The sequence below is a fragment of the Atractosteus spatula genome, chromosome 4 (assembly GCF_055471065.1).
Source record: "Atractosteus spatula isolate fAtrSpa1 chromosome 4, fAtrSpa1.hap1, whole genome shotgun sequence".
Lineage (NCBI taxonomy): Eukaryota > Metazoa > Chordata > Actinopteri > Semionotiformes > Lepisosteidae > Atractosteus > Atractosteus spatula.
In genome coordinates, this window is record NC_142709.1 from 8,350,547 (window position 1) to 8,365,210 (window position 14,664).

The window sequence follows — 14,664 nt, forward strand, 5'->3', positions numbered from 1 at the left end:
CAATAAAAAAGTTTAAAAAATGAATAAAAAGAGAGAAGGTGCGCTTTCTCTATGTTATTGAGAAATGAAGGCGACGGGAAAATAGATTTTCGGAACAGACACTACAGCCAGAGCGACCAGTTCCGCCCGGGTCACTCGCCCACCATTTTGGGCAGGGGGGAGGTTCAGAGAGCCCAAGCACCACATTGAGCTCCAATTCCAGCTGTATAGCAGGGAAGAGGCCACTGCTATAATATTTTGCACTAGTAAAGAGGCTGTTTTAGCTAATGTCATTTAAAGGAGTATATGTTGTTGTAAAATAGAAACATAGAAAACATAGTCCTTTTAGTTCGGTACATTTATATAGACATATTGGATGTATATAGGTTTATTTCATGCTGAAAAGAGAAGAGAGAAAACAACGTTTCGGCTGTGAAGCCTTCTTCAGGTGTTAGGTGAGTTTTCGCTCTTCTCTTTTCAGCAGGGAATAAACCTAATACTTGATCCTTTGCAGACTACGCATGCTGACGCAGCTACCCACCTGAACTAATATGTCTATACATCTATAAAACCTAACTTTAAAAAAAAACCATTTAGCTAAATAATGTGATTTTAAACTAATAGTAATGTCTCGTCCTTGTCTTCAAATGTTGCTTTGTCATTTTATCTCGCCATCGAAACAAAAATATCTTCCTCCTAAAAATGAAAAGGGAGATCTAGACCATAAATTATAAGTTAGATATAAGGCTGTTATCCCAAAAAAAAACCTCTACCCTGCTACATTTATCAAGGAAAACAGCTGAGATCTGTTTCATTTCCACTCTCATTTGAAATTGATATCAAGATGTTTCAAGTCAGTCAGCATAACTTACCAAGCAGTTTTCATGAGCAAGAACATCATCCTTTCTCAACAGCGCTCCAGTCTCAGGTGATTCTTTCGATGAGTGACAAAATCCACAAAACCAATTCTGATCCATTTTTAAGAGTTTCACGGGCTTCTGATTTAACCAGATCCTCAAGAGACGCAGTAAGCCAATCAATGAATTAAAGCGTCGTGCTTTTACTCTTTGTATCTTTAGGTTTCGATTTCTTATCTGCACAAGACTCGCTGGTAAGAAGACAACCCCCCCCCCTATGACGACGTGCAGTGCTGTTGGCTGGACGGTGCCAACATACTGTAACTTAGTCACTACCAGTATAGGGCTTTTGTCACAGCCTGAGTACCTGGGACTGTGCCTGTCTCTCAGTAATGTTTTATGTGATGTTTGTAGTGCAAATGACTGTAAATGTTGCGTTAACTGTATCTGCTTTGGCAACGCTGGATTTAAAGGTTATGCCAATAAAGCTCTTTGAATTTGAAAAACTCCTGTACTGCACACTCCAGACCCTCAGTGCGGGACAGCTCTTCTGAACTGTATCACTCATGATCAGGAGGACCATTTTGAAAACCCGCGTTTCTTGTCAACGAATGTTTGGGGAAAAAAAAAAGAACAAAGACCCGATTTCCGATTAAACTGAAAATGTGCTCGGCTCCTCTGTGGGAAATGTCGTTACGTCGGCCGTAGCTCCTCCCGTTTGTTGGTCTCACGTCGTCGAGTGACGTGAAAGGGTCGGTTCAAGGAAGCGACGGCGGATCGTTTTCCCCACCGAAAGGTACCTCGGTAGACGCAAACATACATAAAACCCGAAACGTTTTCCGTGATTTCGGTGAATGGCAGCTTCGGCCGGCTTCCCGGTGAAAATGGGGAGTGAAGAAAACCGCGCTGGATGCAGCTGTAAAGGACACGTCAGTGTCAGTGAAGCCAGCACTCAAACCGATACAAAAGTACAAGGTGAGTGGCAGGAGCTGCCAGTGTCAGTAACTGTTCTGTATGTGGTATTTGTGAGCCCAATCACTGTACATACAGTACGGAGCAAATCACCGTACATAACCCGATAGACAGTGTGCTCGGAGCTAAGGAAATCTATATATAATCGACATTACCTGCTACTTAACATTATCTTAAAAAAAATACGGTAATATTTGCGTCCTTCCTCCTGGGCTAACTGCATTTGTGTTAAATGAGCCCAGTTGTCTTTGGATAGATAGACGATTTCAAATTCCAGTGTCTTTTTCCATGGTGAGAGAATCTTGGTCATGATCATGCCATTTTTTCTTTTTACCCGGAGCTTAAAACAGAAATTACTTAATAGATTTCAGTGGAAAAGACTTATCCCCCCACTCGATTAAATATTGATGCCAGTGCTGTTGACATTCTGATAACGATAGAACTACAGTATGTAACAGTCACATGTGGACAGTTTGTTTGATTAAATCCTTTGTATGATAAAAATGACCGTCCTCTTTAAATTCAAAACTAGAAAACAGCATAGTCAGGGTTCAAAGCCCTGTAAAAAAAGCTTGAAAAGACTGTATGCCCAACAATCAGCTCTGTTTACTACTAAGGTGACTTCATCGGGGTGAAAACTAGCTGCAGTTTCTCCCCTGGGTGTCACATGTTCCATTCTGGACTAAAAGCACGTCAATATGGAGGGGGACTTATTGTCATCATGCTTTTATTTTAGGCCATATTCCAAGGCTATCTAAAGCGAACTTGTTCACTTTATTGAGTCTGTGGATGGAGCTGTACCCCAAGAATAAGAAAGATCAAGAAAATGGAACCCAACAGGTAGCCTGTTTATTGTGTATTTGTTTCATCTATTAGTAAAGGTGTATTTCTGGTCATTTTTGGAGGTGTGGGGTTATTGTAAAAAGTTACCAGCACATCAAACATCTGAATTTGTTTTCGGGAATGTGCTTTCTTAAAAATAGTATGTGTTTAGTTTATTAGTTTTAATAACAGGAGTTGTGCTGCTGTGTTCGTGTTAAATTGTTGGAGTGCAGAAATTCATTTCCCTACAGTGCCTTCTAGTCTGTTTTTCATAGATTGCCTTATTGTTTCTAGTACGGTATCACAAGCTAGGGTTTTCCATAAACTGGATACATTTGTATTAAAGTGCCTACTTTGTATTGCGAAATGTCCCATGACAAAACCATATTAAAATATCATAACTGTGACTCAGTAATTAGATGCTTAAAAATGATATCTGTGATTTTATAAGTGGTTTTCTTACATAGGAAAGGTATGGTAGTAATGAAAGGTCAGGAATGCCTGTTTAGAAAAGCAGTTAAGGTTGTTATGATGTTAGAATAATGGACACATGGATTCATTTTATAGATGAACAGAGAGTAGCTCCAAGCCAAAACGTAGAAAGAAGAAAACACGCAATGTGAATCAGGCTTTGCACACCTGAAGAAAACACGTTTTTCTTTTGTACCTTCCATTGTGGAGTTAGCCTCTGCATGTCCCTTTACAGACTGCCTGCCAAAGCAGCTCTCTACTCAAACCAATAATAGATGATGGCATTTTTAAATTTGTGATTGTTTTAATAATGTTTTTGTTTTCTTCTGTGCAGATTAGGACGACTGGGCTTGTTGTGGTTAATAATAGGCAGATCACTGGCCTGCACTGCTCCAGTACTGAGCTGCATGCCGGACAAATAGCTGTTATTAAGCATGGACCAAGGCTGAAGGACTGTGATCTCTACTTCTCCAGAAAGCCTTGCTGCACCTGCCTAAAGATGATTATAAATGGTGAGAACAGTGATGCTAATGTGTGATGCTTGCATGATTACAATCTAAAAGACCGGATGTTAGTATTTTTGTGTTACACGTTTTGGCCAGATTGTGCTGGTCGATAGCGTCGGTCAACTGGTACCAGTATGGCAACATCACCACAGCGTTACCATATGCTCCCTTGGCCAGTGCTGTTCCTCACCAGTTCTCGCCTCCGATTTCACTTTCCTTCTTCAGCGGGAGTCAACAGGATTGTCTACTGGCCCGCCGACCCAGAAATGAGCCTGCTCGGAAGCAAACACCGCAGCTGGGACGCCGCCCTGGACGCCAGTGCTGCAGAGAGACTGAAGTCCAACAGCCGACCTCACATCTGCGTCCTCCTGCAGCCCTTAGCCAGCAACATGCACCAGTACGTGGAAGAGACCTCCAAGAACTGTGACTTCCTGGGGGAAATTGCGTGCGAGAACCCGAAGGTTAACGTAGAGGAATTGTTCGCGGAGCACCGCAGGCAGAAGCTGGCCGATTACCTGAGGGTGTTCTTCATCCCCGACGAGGCTCAGCACAAGGAGATCCTGAAGATCATGGGTCTGCAGAATCTCTGCTGTGAGCCCTACTATTCGAGCCTGAGACAGCACATGAGAGACCTCCTCCTGGTTTTGGCCACTGTGGGCTCCAGTGTACCCCAGGGACACGGGTATGGGTTCTACTGCCGAGATGTGCAGGAGGCGGGCGAGAACCGTCCGCAGGGACTGTCCCAGGATATCGCCAGGCACTGTGTAGTACAGGCCAGACTCCTGGCGTACCGAACTGGTAAGAGTCCCCATGCTTTCTCGAGCCCCCTTTAAGGTTTTAGTCGTCTGATTTAATTTCTAGACATGTCCTTGGCTCCTTGCTAAAACCATCGAATTGAGATTTTATTTAGTCATTTTAATGTGGTGGGAAAGAAAATTCTTAAGTTGGAACATTCGAGTATTCAGAACTGTATAGGATTTTCTTGAATGGAAAACATGCGCTACTGATATGGTGTGTAGACAGATCAAGTGGTGTAAGTCAAAGCAGCTTGTGTTACGTTTCACACACAGTAGTTAACTGTATTTTAGTTGCACAGGTCTTGGGTTCCCAAAGTTCTAGGGTCAGATTCACCTTATTCTAGTAGATCCAAATAATGAGAATAAATAATTAGCCTGCAATGACTGATTATTGACGTTGATAAGCCAGTAATGAGAGTAAAAGCAGAATCCTTTGTAGTACATATCATACAATACTGTTTGCACTTTGATTTAGTTTTTTCGCAGTGAGCGGCAGGGAAAGCATTCATTCAGGCAGATAGGTAAGCCTTTGTTAAAATGTGATACACCCCCACTAAACAGGTAATCAAATGTTCTGGTTTATCCAGACACCGAGAAGAAGAGTCATGGCCTGGGGGGGATAAAGTACACTTTAAAAATTGCTCGAAGAGTAATTCTTGTGTTCCAAGTGCAACTGCATTACATTACAATTACATTTCCAATGAATACCGAAACAAAACGTCTGCTTTAGGATCTCCATTAAAGTTGTGCTTTATGGAGGAACAGGTTTCTCCAAAACATTCTATCAAGTTTTGAAATTTGCCTTTAATGCCATCCGCAGTATTTGTTTTGATTTAGTGAAAGGTAAACTGCTGTAGCGACCTTTATATTGAGAAATCTTTGAGATCCAAGCCCTATTCTCTGCAAGACTGTTTATTAGTTGACAAAATTTCCTGTTGTCAGAAGTTCTTAACGAAAAATATGTGCTGTCATCGGCCACTAACTACTCTGAATTGCTAACTTTTCCTTTTAGAGGATCCCAAGGTTGGAGTAGGTGCTGTCATCTGGGCAGAGGGGAAATCTGTAAGTGAACACTTCTTTAGGGTGGCGGACACAGTTCTGTTTTTTAGTTCGTTGCCAAAATACATCCCTTGTGCATGAAGTCTAGAAGCAGAAGGAAATTTTCTGGAATAGTTGTCTACATCACCAGTTTTCTAGTCTGTTAAAAAGTACATTTCAGCTCTTGAAATTTCAAATTACTTTTAACTCTATAGAATCAATACGTTTTGTTAACAAGTTATTGTTATTATTGTTGTTGTTGTTGTTGTTGTAGTTGGTAATCTTTGAAAATTTAAGGACTAGTTGTGTGGAAAATTGAAGGGTCTAAAAGGTAGCTGTGTTTTCATAATATTATAAAAAGATGTTTGTTTTTTTGCACACATCCATAAGCTGGATGAGTACGCAGTCTCTCCCTTTTGTGACCTTTAAAATTGAGTTTGTCACTCCATTCCCGGTTTATGTTTTAGTACACAACGCCAGTCCTCTGGTGCAGCCAGTTTGGTTTATTGAGTGGTTTGAGGCGATTCTTTTCAGAGTAACTGTGATGGCACGGGGAGGATGTATCTTGTTGGCTGTGGCTACAATGCCTTCCCCGTGGGGTCGGAGTACGCCGAATTCCCACAGATGGACGACAAGCAGCGAGACAGGGAAACCAGGAAGTACAGATACATCATACACGCAGAACAGAACGCCTTACTCTTCAGGTGGGGAAGAAGCTCTCTCCACACACACAGACCTACCCCCCTTCAGTGTGAATCTAAACCTGCACATTTCTAAATTACAGCTTAAGATATTTTGATTTTTTTAATGTTTTTACCAGTTTCCCCCCAAAAAAAAACTGGTGTTTTTTTTCCTTGAAAAATACAGTGCTCTTCAAATGTATTCAGCCATTGAAAACGTGGCTTGTTTTTTTTTTTGCTGAGTTTGTTTGCTTTTGTGGATCTTTCAAGAACTGCAGAATCTACACAATCTCCTTCAAGTAAAGAAATAAATTAGGTTTGCTAAAATTTGCTGTAGCGTCCCTACATCAATTAGAGTCCATAAGAAATGTATCTGATGGTGTATGTGTAATTAAGCTGATTTTATTGCTAAATTTCATGCCATTTGTCATTTCTTTTAATTAACATTTTGCAAGGTAAAGGTGTTCATTTGGCAAGTAAACCTGAACTAAATTTAGTGGTGGCTAAAACTGCACAGAATAGGGTAAGAAAGAAGTCAAAATTGAAATGTGAGGAAAAATACTTTTAAAGGAATACTTCAATTTTTCAAAGAAATCCCTTTTTTCTATAATTGTGTTTTCCTTGTGTGTTGTGTAGGAGCAAGGAGATTAAAGAAGAGGAGAACACAATGATTTTTATAACAAAATGTCCATGTGATGAGTGTGTGCCTTTGATAAAGGGATCTGGAATTAAACAGATTTACACAGTAGATCGGGACAGTGGAAAAGATAAGGATGACATATCTTACCTCAGGTTTGATAGCCTCCAAGGTCTTCAGAAGTTCACAGTAAGTTGAAATTAGCTTGGCTACAGAGTGAGCCAGATTTTGTTGATTGCCAAAGAAACACTTGGAATTGTTAACTAACTTTCCAAGGCTATTGATATGCAATTTTTCATTACAAGAAGCCAGAGTACCATAATCTTATCGATATTAAGCAATCTGTAAGATAATATAGAGTTTATCCAAGTTAAATAATGCCTGAAATGTGAAAAGTGAGAAGCTGTGAAGAATAAATATGAGAATATCCCATGTCTGTCAGGAGTGGAGAGAGTTTTTGTTCTTGGACTGTTTTGATTGTTGAACTACATCAAGCAGTTCTTACGTACTATGAACTGTGATGGTGGAGTTTTTTTTAAAGGTATTTGAGTAAAGTATGAGCATGTTGAATGTGTTCTCTTAAAGCTTTTGACATGTTTAAATTTCTTACCTATGCAGTCATATTTTATAGAAACTGATTCCCCGGTATCTTTGGGGATCCATCAATTTATAAGATAATAGCAACCAAAATGCCCGAAATAGGGCAAATAGCTTGTGATCTAATCATTAAACATCGAACTACAGATTGCTGTAAGCAAACAATTTAATATATTGTATTGCATTACTCATAAGGAAAGAGTGAAAGTAATATTAACATTTGTTTTGTGTAATGTGCAGGAGCCCTTTAGTTTCTGTGACATCTGTTTTATGTTTTGTTCTGTTTGAACTGCCAGTCAGTTATCTTGTTTCAGTTTTATGTTTCTTAAGAGTAGATTAGCTTGCTGACATCAGGAATTGCCTGATGTTGCTTTTAAAGTGCATATTGTTAAATAGTCATTAAAGGGAGAGTGGTTATATAGTTGAGCTGAGGTACATTGTCATGAAGTGTTGAATATTTTTACAGTGGCAACGAAACATTGAGGATACAAAGAGCTTGGAACAAAATCTCACTGCCATCAGAACTAGTGAGTCTGCATGTGCTTTTTGGTTTTGTGACCTTATACTGGAAAAAATACTGCTCCCCTTAAGACAGAATCTTGTGGCACAATTCATGACCCTTAAAAAGCCCTTTACAGTCATAAACAACCGCTAGCATAACGCAACCGATACTTTACTGTGGATGTCTGTCCAGAAAGGGAAAGACACATTATATTTCTACTGCTAATGTAAAGAAAAATAGAACAAAGATGTAGTCTTTAATGAAAAAGTATCAGTTTGACGATAAAAAAAAAAACTGCTGGTCTTTTATTTTCTACTGCAGAATGCCTTCGTGTATTGGTGTGATATCAAAATGTATTGGTTCCAGTACTCATTTGTTGTGTTGTTTTAATGCCTCTCAGTGTAGCTTTGAGGTATGTCATTGAACTGTAAAGCACAGAGTGGAGGTGGCAGATGAGCAAGGGTGTTCATTAGAATCTGAAATCCTCTTTGTTGTTGTACTTTAAGATGGTTTTCTCGGGAAGCATGGCAGGCAAGTGGAGGAGGAGCACTGGACCAAGAAGAAGGCTTGTCTGCAAGACAAATGACAAGTGCGTCTCTTGTGGCTGCACAGGTATCCGGAAACCTTTCCCAGAACTGCACCTGTGGGAAACCGTTTTTCTCGGACGTCATACACATTATGTAAAGTATACTCTTGCAATGAAACTGGGAAATTAGTAATATACAAGCAGGAGGCACGTCCCAGTGCTGGGAATGACTTACAGTACATAGCATGCATTTTTAAAGGAGGAGGGACAGTCTTACACAATTTCCTGTATTCCACATGTCCAAATCTGTTCTGATAAAAGTTTTATTATAATTATGTGAATGATTCTATAGCTCAAATACAGCCGTAGCTGGATAAAGTCATGAAGCAGCTCAGAGCACTTTATGTGATTTTGTTTTCTTTTGACAAAAAGTGCCGCCCATATGAATTCACGATCAGTAAATTAAGTTTTAAACGCGTTCCAGAGGAGGTCAAAACCTAATCTCTTGCATTCTGCCTACCTACAGTATGTATAAAAATCATTCTGACAGCCCAGTCTTTCTCCTCAGACAGGCATGCTACCCCAGTAAAGCTCCCCTTTTAGAATCGTGCCTCTTCTCTGCCTTAAGTATTGTATGTCCACACTACTGAAGTGGTAAATGAGAGAGAGCGAGCTTGGGGTTTAATCAGAGTCTAATTCAAAGATAAATGTCTGAGACAGTTTTAAGTTCTGGTTTAAAAAAAGCTATATATTGTATACTGATGGGGAAAAAAGAAATGCAACATGTTCTGGAATGAGAATACTATAGTTATAGCTTATGTACTTTCACAAAAAGTTGTCAATTTGTTTTGAGCCCTCTGACCAGCAATACAGCTTGTGCAGTGAGGCATTGCAACTTGCCAATCACACGAAAGCTCGTTAGGTGCACTTTTACCCAACAAGTTCCAGGTGGAACAATGCCTGATCAGGTCACCTTTAAAAAAGCTTTAATTCAAAGCTTAGGTCACTGCAAGAAAAAGGCCACACTTAGTCAGTTTTCTGTGATTTCCATAATGCCTCGAATGTCACCAGAAGCAAGGGAGAGGGCCATAGGCATGCTGCAGGCAGGCATGTCATGTGCCAGTGTTGCCAGACACTATGGAGTAAGCCACTCTACTGTGTCCCGACTGCAGAGAAGGTTTCAGCAGACCGGTAGGTCAGATGACCCTCCAAGATCTGGTCGCCCTTGAGTGACCACACCAGAGCAGGACTGACACATCGGACTGGTCCATCTGAGAGATCATTTCAGATCTGCCACCTGTACCGCTGCTGAAACTGCCGGCAGACACTGATGCGGGCATTGTGACAAGACATGAGGCTCCATGCTGCTTGCCTTAGAGCAAGGCGACCTGTCAGAGGCCCTCTGCTCACACCTCCTAGACATCACACCCGACTGGCTTGGGCCAGACAGAGGCTGCGATGGACTCGTCAGCAGTGGCATCGGGTCTTCTTCACAGATGAGTCACTCTTCAGCCTGATCCATGCAGACAGGAGGGCCAGAGTGTGGAGGAGAAGGTTTCCATCACTATAGATGTACCTGTTAAATTAAAAATAGTTAAGCTATTCTAATTGGACAGTTATACAGTGTGATTTTATTTGAGCTTGCTGGGTTTGGTTTGGCAACATGTAATAGGTAAAACAGTTTATGGATGGATTTCATGTGAATGTTCATTCATCCTAGCAGAAGTTAAGATGTATAGAGAGTTATCATAATAGATTTCTGATACAGTATGTCAAATACTTCTTTCTGCATCTCTTTATAAGTCTGTGGAACTAAGTGTTCAGACCTTTTGTCTTAATGTTATAGAATAATGGAGAAATTCTGGGCTTTTCAATGGTCCTCATGAACAGGAAGCTAGGACTGGGTGGCTCAGAGGCTTTGAGAGGCTGGAGTGTCATGTTTCAATAAGGAAGGGATGTAGGAAACTATTACCTGCCCATGAGTAGAGTGTTTCTGAAGGCACTTTCCCCCACAATCTGTATAGGCTCTGAGACGGCAATGCAAAGATCCATAGACGTGGCACTTTTGTGGAATCTTAGTTAAAAATGAAAGCTTCCAAACAGGTGAGCAACACCCTGTTTCCTACATGTACCAGTTCTTGTGTGCAAGGGCTTTTGTCATAAACTAGAGCAAAATAAAACAGCAGGTACACACCACTGCCTTCTGTAGAAACACCAACTCATTGTACTTTCCGTTCCTTTGTAAAAACAGCTGTAGAAATTAAAGTATTTTTTAAACTATAATGCAGGCTTCTGCATTGTCCTGTGACCTCGTCATCTGACCCAGTCCTCTTTTTTCTTAAAGGGCTAATCAGCGTGTCCTCCTGAATACTTACTGTAGATCAATTTTGAGCAAGTTCCACCTGGTGTCACAGGATGCCTGAGTTCTATGGATTTGTCTCTGAGTTCGTGATATTTCTCTTCCTTGGATCTGTGTGGGAAATCACAGCTAACATAGTGCACTAGCTGAGGATCTTCAGCCAACTTTGGTTATGAAGGCGATCTCGTATATCTGAGACTGGTTTTAATGAAAAGCACTTTATGTTTTAACCTTTTCCAGAAAACTATGCTAAGTGTAGCCTTTACAAATTTTGGATTTTAAATCCACGTCTGTTTAGGTCTGCACATGCTGATGTTCCACTACGCTCATGTAGTAAATTATTGGAATGCACCAGCAGTGTTTCTGACTTTTTATCTTTGTCCTGGTAATTACAAGAACATTTGTGATATTACTTGTGGACAAATGTTGGTGTCATTGCGCAAAGAGTTGTTAATAAAAGAATTTTTATTGACATTTATGTCCTTTTCATGTTGACTTTAATATTTGCGTTTTACAAATGAGATTGTAAAATGTACCCATAATTAAATGCATTGTAGAGATATTTTATTTAATATTTATTTGCAATCTGCTTCACAACTATACATATTTAAGGGATTTAGTAAAAGGGGGAATGTGTCCTCGATTTGAATGATTTATCTAGTCTCTCTTGTTAAAGTGTTACTTTAAAGCTATTAATATTGTGAAGAAAGTTAAAGCAAAAATGCACATCTATTTTTTCTGTCTGCACACAGTATGGTTGTATTCAAAAATGAATTATCTAAATATGATCTTGACACAAGACCCATCCTGTGTAATGTAGACCACCGACATGGTACTGTATACAATATATACTGTACATGTGTATATGGGAAAAAAATAAATGTATTTTCTGAAATGTATGCTTCTTCACTTTTTGTTATAGATCATCATAACAAAATGATCTATGCGCACGATCATTTCGGCGCACGTCTGTAAGTCCATCACGTACCGGCGCCGATCTAAAAAATCTCCTCTCACTATCGCACCTGGACCGCACTCCGCTTCCCCCTGCATCCCCGAGACTGGCCAGATCAGCGCTACTCAACACCCGCTCCGTTAACAGCAAGGCTCTTCTTTTATGTGACATTATCAAAGAAAAACAACTGGACCTTCTGTGTTTAACCGAAACATGGCACAAACAAAACGATGGACTCCTGTTCAACCAACTAGTTCCTCCTGGATATGGTTTGTTTGACCTTCAGCGTCTTTCAGGCAGAGGCGGGGGCATCATTGTTATTTACAACCTTTTTTACAGTCTAAGTCCTATAGCTATACCTCCTCCCTCTTCTTTTGAGTGTCTTGTTTTAAATGTTTCTATCCCCCAATCTACTATTATTGCCACAGTTTACAGACCACCCAAACCCAGTGGAGTCTTCTTAGGTGAGTTTGCTGATTTTCTCTCATTCTTATCCCTTAAATTTAAAAGGATCCTTATTCTAGGGGACTTTAATATACACATTGATTCAACCTCTTCCAGTCTGGCTAAAGACTTCCTTTCTCTTTTGGGATGCTTTGACCTTACTCAGTTTGTTTGTACCCCTACACATAACAAAGGACACACCTTAGATTTAATTATTGCAAATGACTCCTTTGTCTCCCACTGCTCTCCCCTTGATCTAGGCCTCTCTGACCACTTAGCCATTCTCTTCAATCTGGAATTACCTGTTTCTAACACCTCCCCCCCATACTCTGTAAATTTCCGCAACTGGCGATCAATTGATCACCCAAGGTTTGCAAATTCTGTTCTGTCCTCCTTATCCTGTTTCTCTTCCTCTGACCCTCTAGAGGACAAAATACAGTCACTTGACAATGCTCTTTTATCTACCCTTGACACCTTTGCTCCCTTAAAAACTCGAACCATCTCCTTCTCTCGCCCTGCCCCCTGGTACAATGACCATCTGCGTTTCATGAAGGCAGCCTCTTGCAAACTTGAGCATAGGTGGCGTCTTTCCGGCCTAAATGTACATTATCAGGCCTGGAGAGATTACTTATCTGAATATAAGGTTACAATTGAGTCTGCTAGATCCACCTACTTCTCTCACATCATTGAAAATCACCAAAACAATCCCAGACATCTTTTCTCCACCATCAACAGACTGCTCAAGCCAAACTGCCCTACCACATTACCTGCCTCATCACAACTTTGCAACACATTCTTAGATTTCTTTAGTTCTAAGATTGACAACATCCGGCATCACACTACGGATATAATTTCCATACCTCCTCCCTCCTCATCCAACTTCTCTGGTTCCCGTCTCTCCAGCTTCTCTCTTCTTGACTCAGCATCCCTAAACAAACTAGTTACGCGCATGAAACCCACCACATCTATTTTAGATCCCATTCCCACCACTTTATTCTAGTCCTGTTTCTCTTCTCTCTGTCCCATTGTCCTCAATATAATACATGAATCCTTGAGCACCGGCATTGTACCAATGGTCCTCAAAACTGCTGCTATTACCCCCGTGCCAAAGAAGCCTAACATGGCTCTCGACAATCTTAACAACTTTCGCCCCATCTCCAACTTACCCTTTCTCTCTAAAATTCTAGAACGTGCTGTCACACTTCAGTTACATAACCACCTCATGACAAACAACCTTTTTGAACCCCTCCAATCTGGCTTCCGTCAACTTCACAGCACAGAAACCGCCCTAGTCAAAGTCACCAACGATCTCCTAATAGCTTCTGATTCTGGTTCTCTTTCCATACTCATCCTTCTTGATCTCAGTGCTGCCTTTGACACTGTTGACCATAACATCTTACTTTCTCGTCTTGAGACTGTGTTTGGAGTCTCTGACACTGCCCTCAAATGGTTTAAGTCTTACCTCACTGATCGCTGTCACTTTGTCTCTCTCAATGGGTACAGGTCTGAAATTGGTCTTGTCAAGTCTGGTGTCCCCCAGAGCTCAATACTGAGCCCCTTGCTCTTCAGCATTTACATGTTCCCACTTGGTCAGCTTTTAAGATCACATGGCCTCAGCTTTCATTTTTACGCTGACGATACTCAAATATACATCCATACCAAACCCGACACTGATGTGGCTGTCTCTATTCTATCAAATTGCATCTCTGACATAAAAATTTGGATGACTCAAAACTTCCTTCATCTTAACTGTGACAAGACTGAAGTCATGCTTATTGGTACCCCCCATCAACTTCGTAAAGCCAGTCCTGTAACCCTGTCTGTAGATGGCTCTGTACTTGAGCTTCAATCAAAATTGAAAAACCTTGGGGTTATAGTCGATTCTGGCTTAACATTCGACCCACATGTACAGCATACTGTCAAAACATCTTTTTTTCACCTTAGAAATATCGCAAGACTACGCCCTATGCTATCATTAACTGTGGCTGAAAAGCTGATCAACATATTTGTATTCTCTCGAATTGACTACTGCAATGCTCTACTCCCTGGGGTATCTAAATCTACTCTGAACAAGCTGCAGTATGTCCAAAATTCAGCAGCCAGAATCCTGACCAGGTCTAGTGCAAGTGTTCACATTACTCCTATCCTGGAGTCCTTGCACTGGCTTCCGGTCAAATTCCACGTAGACTTTAAAATCCTCATGCTCACCTATAAGGCTTTACATGGCTTGGCACCTCAATACCTGTCTGAACTTTTATTGCCCTACTCCCCACCTCGCAACCTCCGCTCTTCAAATTCTGCCCTCCTTACTGTCCCCCAAGCCCGTCTACATTATATGGGCGACAGGGCCTTCTCCTGCTATGCCCCCAAGCTCTGGAACTCTTTGCCCAAGGATATTAGAGAGTCACCTTCTCTAAACTCCTTCAAATCCAGACTCAAAACCTTCTTCTTCAGAAAAGCCTTTACTTAACTGGTTCCATTCTTCACCCCTCTGCTCTTCTTAATACCACCTTCCACGGTCT

General features: G+C 40.9%; 2 protein-coding genes across 6 annotated transcripts in view; one reads left to right on the top strand and one right to left on the bottom strand.

Annotated features, from left to right (window-relative positions):
* Positions 1-1,262, bottom strand: part of LOC148835768 (uncharacterized) — a 19,597-nt gene extending 18,335 nt beyond the window's left edge. Inside the window, exon 1 of one of the 2 annotated variants that reach the window (XM_088914084.1) lies at positions 852-1,262. In XM_088914084.1, coding sequence (XP_088770210.1) covers positions 852-956 — 105 coding nt within the window. In that variant the 5' untranslated portion in view covers positions 957-1,262. The remainder of the gene's footprint in view (positions 1-851) is intronic. The other variant, XM_088914083.1, reaches the window with a different exon arrangement.
* cdadc1 (cytidine and dCMP deaminase domain containing 1) lies at positions 366-11,733 on the top strand. Of its 4 annotated transcripts, none has more exons than XM_088914081.1 (10): positions 1,582-1,811; positions 2,545-2,648; positions 3,436-3,613; positions 3,833-4,405; positions 5,417-5,466; positions 5,977-6,146; positions 6,759-6,948; positions 7,823-7,883; positions 8,365-8,470; positions 11,666-11,733. In XM_088914081.1, exons 1-9 carry the CDS (start codon positions 1,691-1,693, stop codon positions 8,442-8,444), a joined length of 1,527 nt encoding a protein of 508 aa, XP_088770207.1. In that variant the 5' UTR covers positions 1,582-1,690; the 3' UTR covers positions 8,445-8,470; positions 11,666-11,733. The 4 variants fall into 4 exon arrangements, with proteins under 4 accessions (XP_088770208.1, XP_088770207.1, XP_088770206.1 ...); XM_088914080.1 differs by lacking the exon at positions 11,666-11,733 and adding an exon at positions 9,557-9,674; XM_088914082.1 differs by lacking the exons at positions 1,582-1,811; positions 11,666-11,733 and adding an exon at positions 366-434 and having other exon boundaries at positions 8,365-11,638.
* The last annotated feature ends 2,931 nt before the right edge of the window (positions 11,734-14,664 follow it).

Bases quoted from the DNA above. Each gene is read 5' to 3' on its own strand.
- cdadc1 (XM_088914081.1), top strand. From the start codon at position 1,691: ATGGCAGCTTCGGCCGGCTTCCCGGTGAAAATGGGGAGTGAAGAAAAC. The intron at 3,614-3,832 runs GTGAGAACAGTG...TTCCTTCTTCAG, and splicing joins CCTAAAGATGATTATAAATG to CGGGAGTCAACAGGATTGTC. The intron at 6,949-7,822 runs GTAAGTTGAAAT...ATATTTTTACAG, and splicing joins AAGGTCTTCAGAAGTTCACA to TGGCAACGAAACATTGAGGA.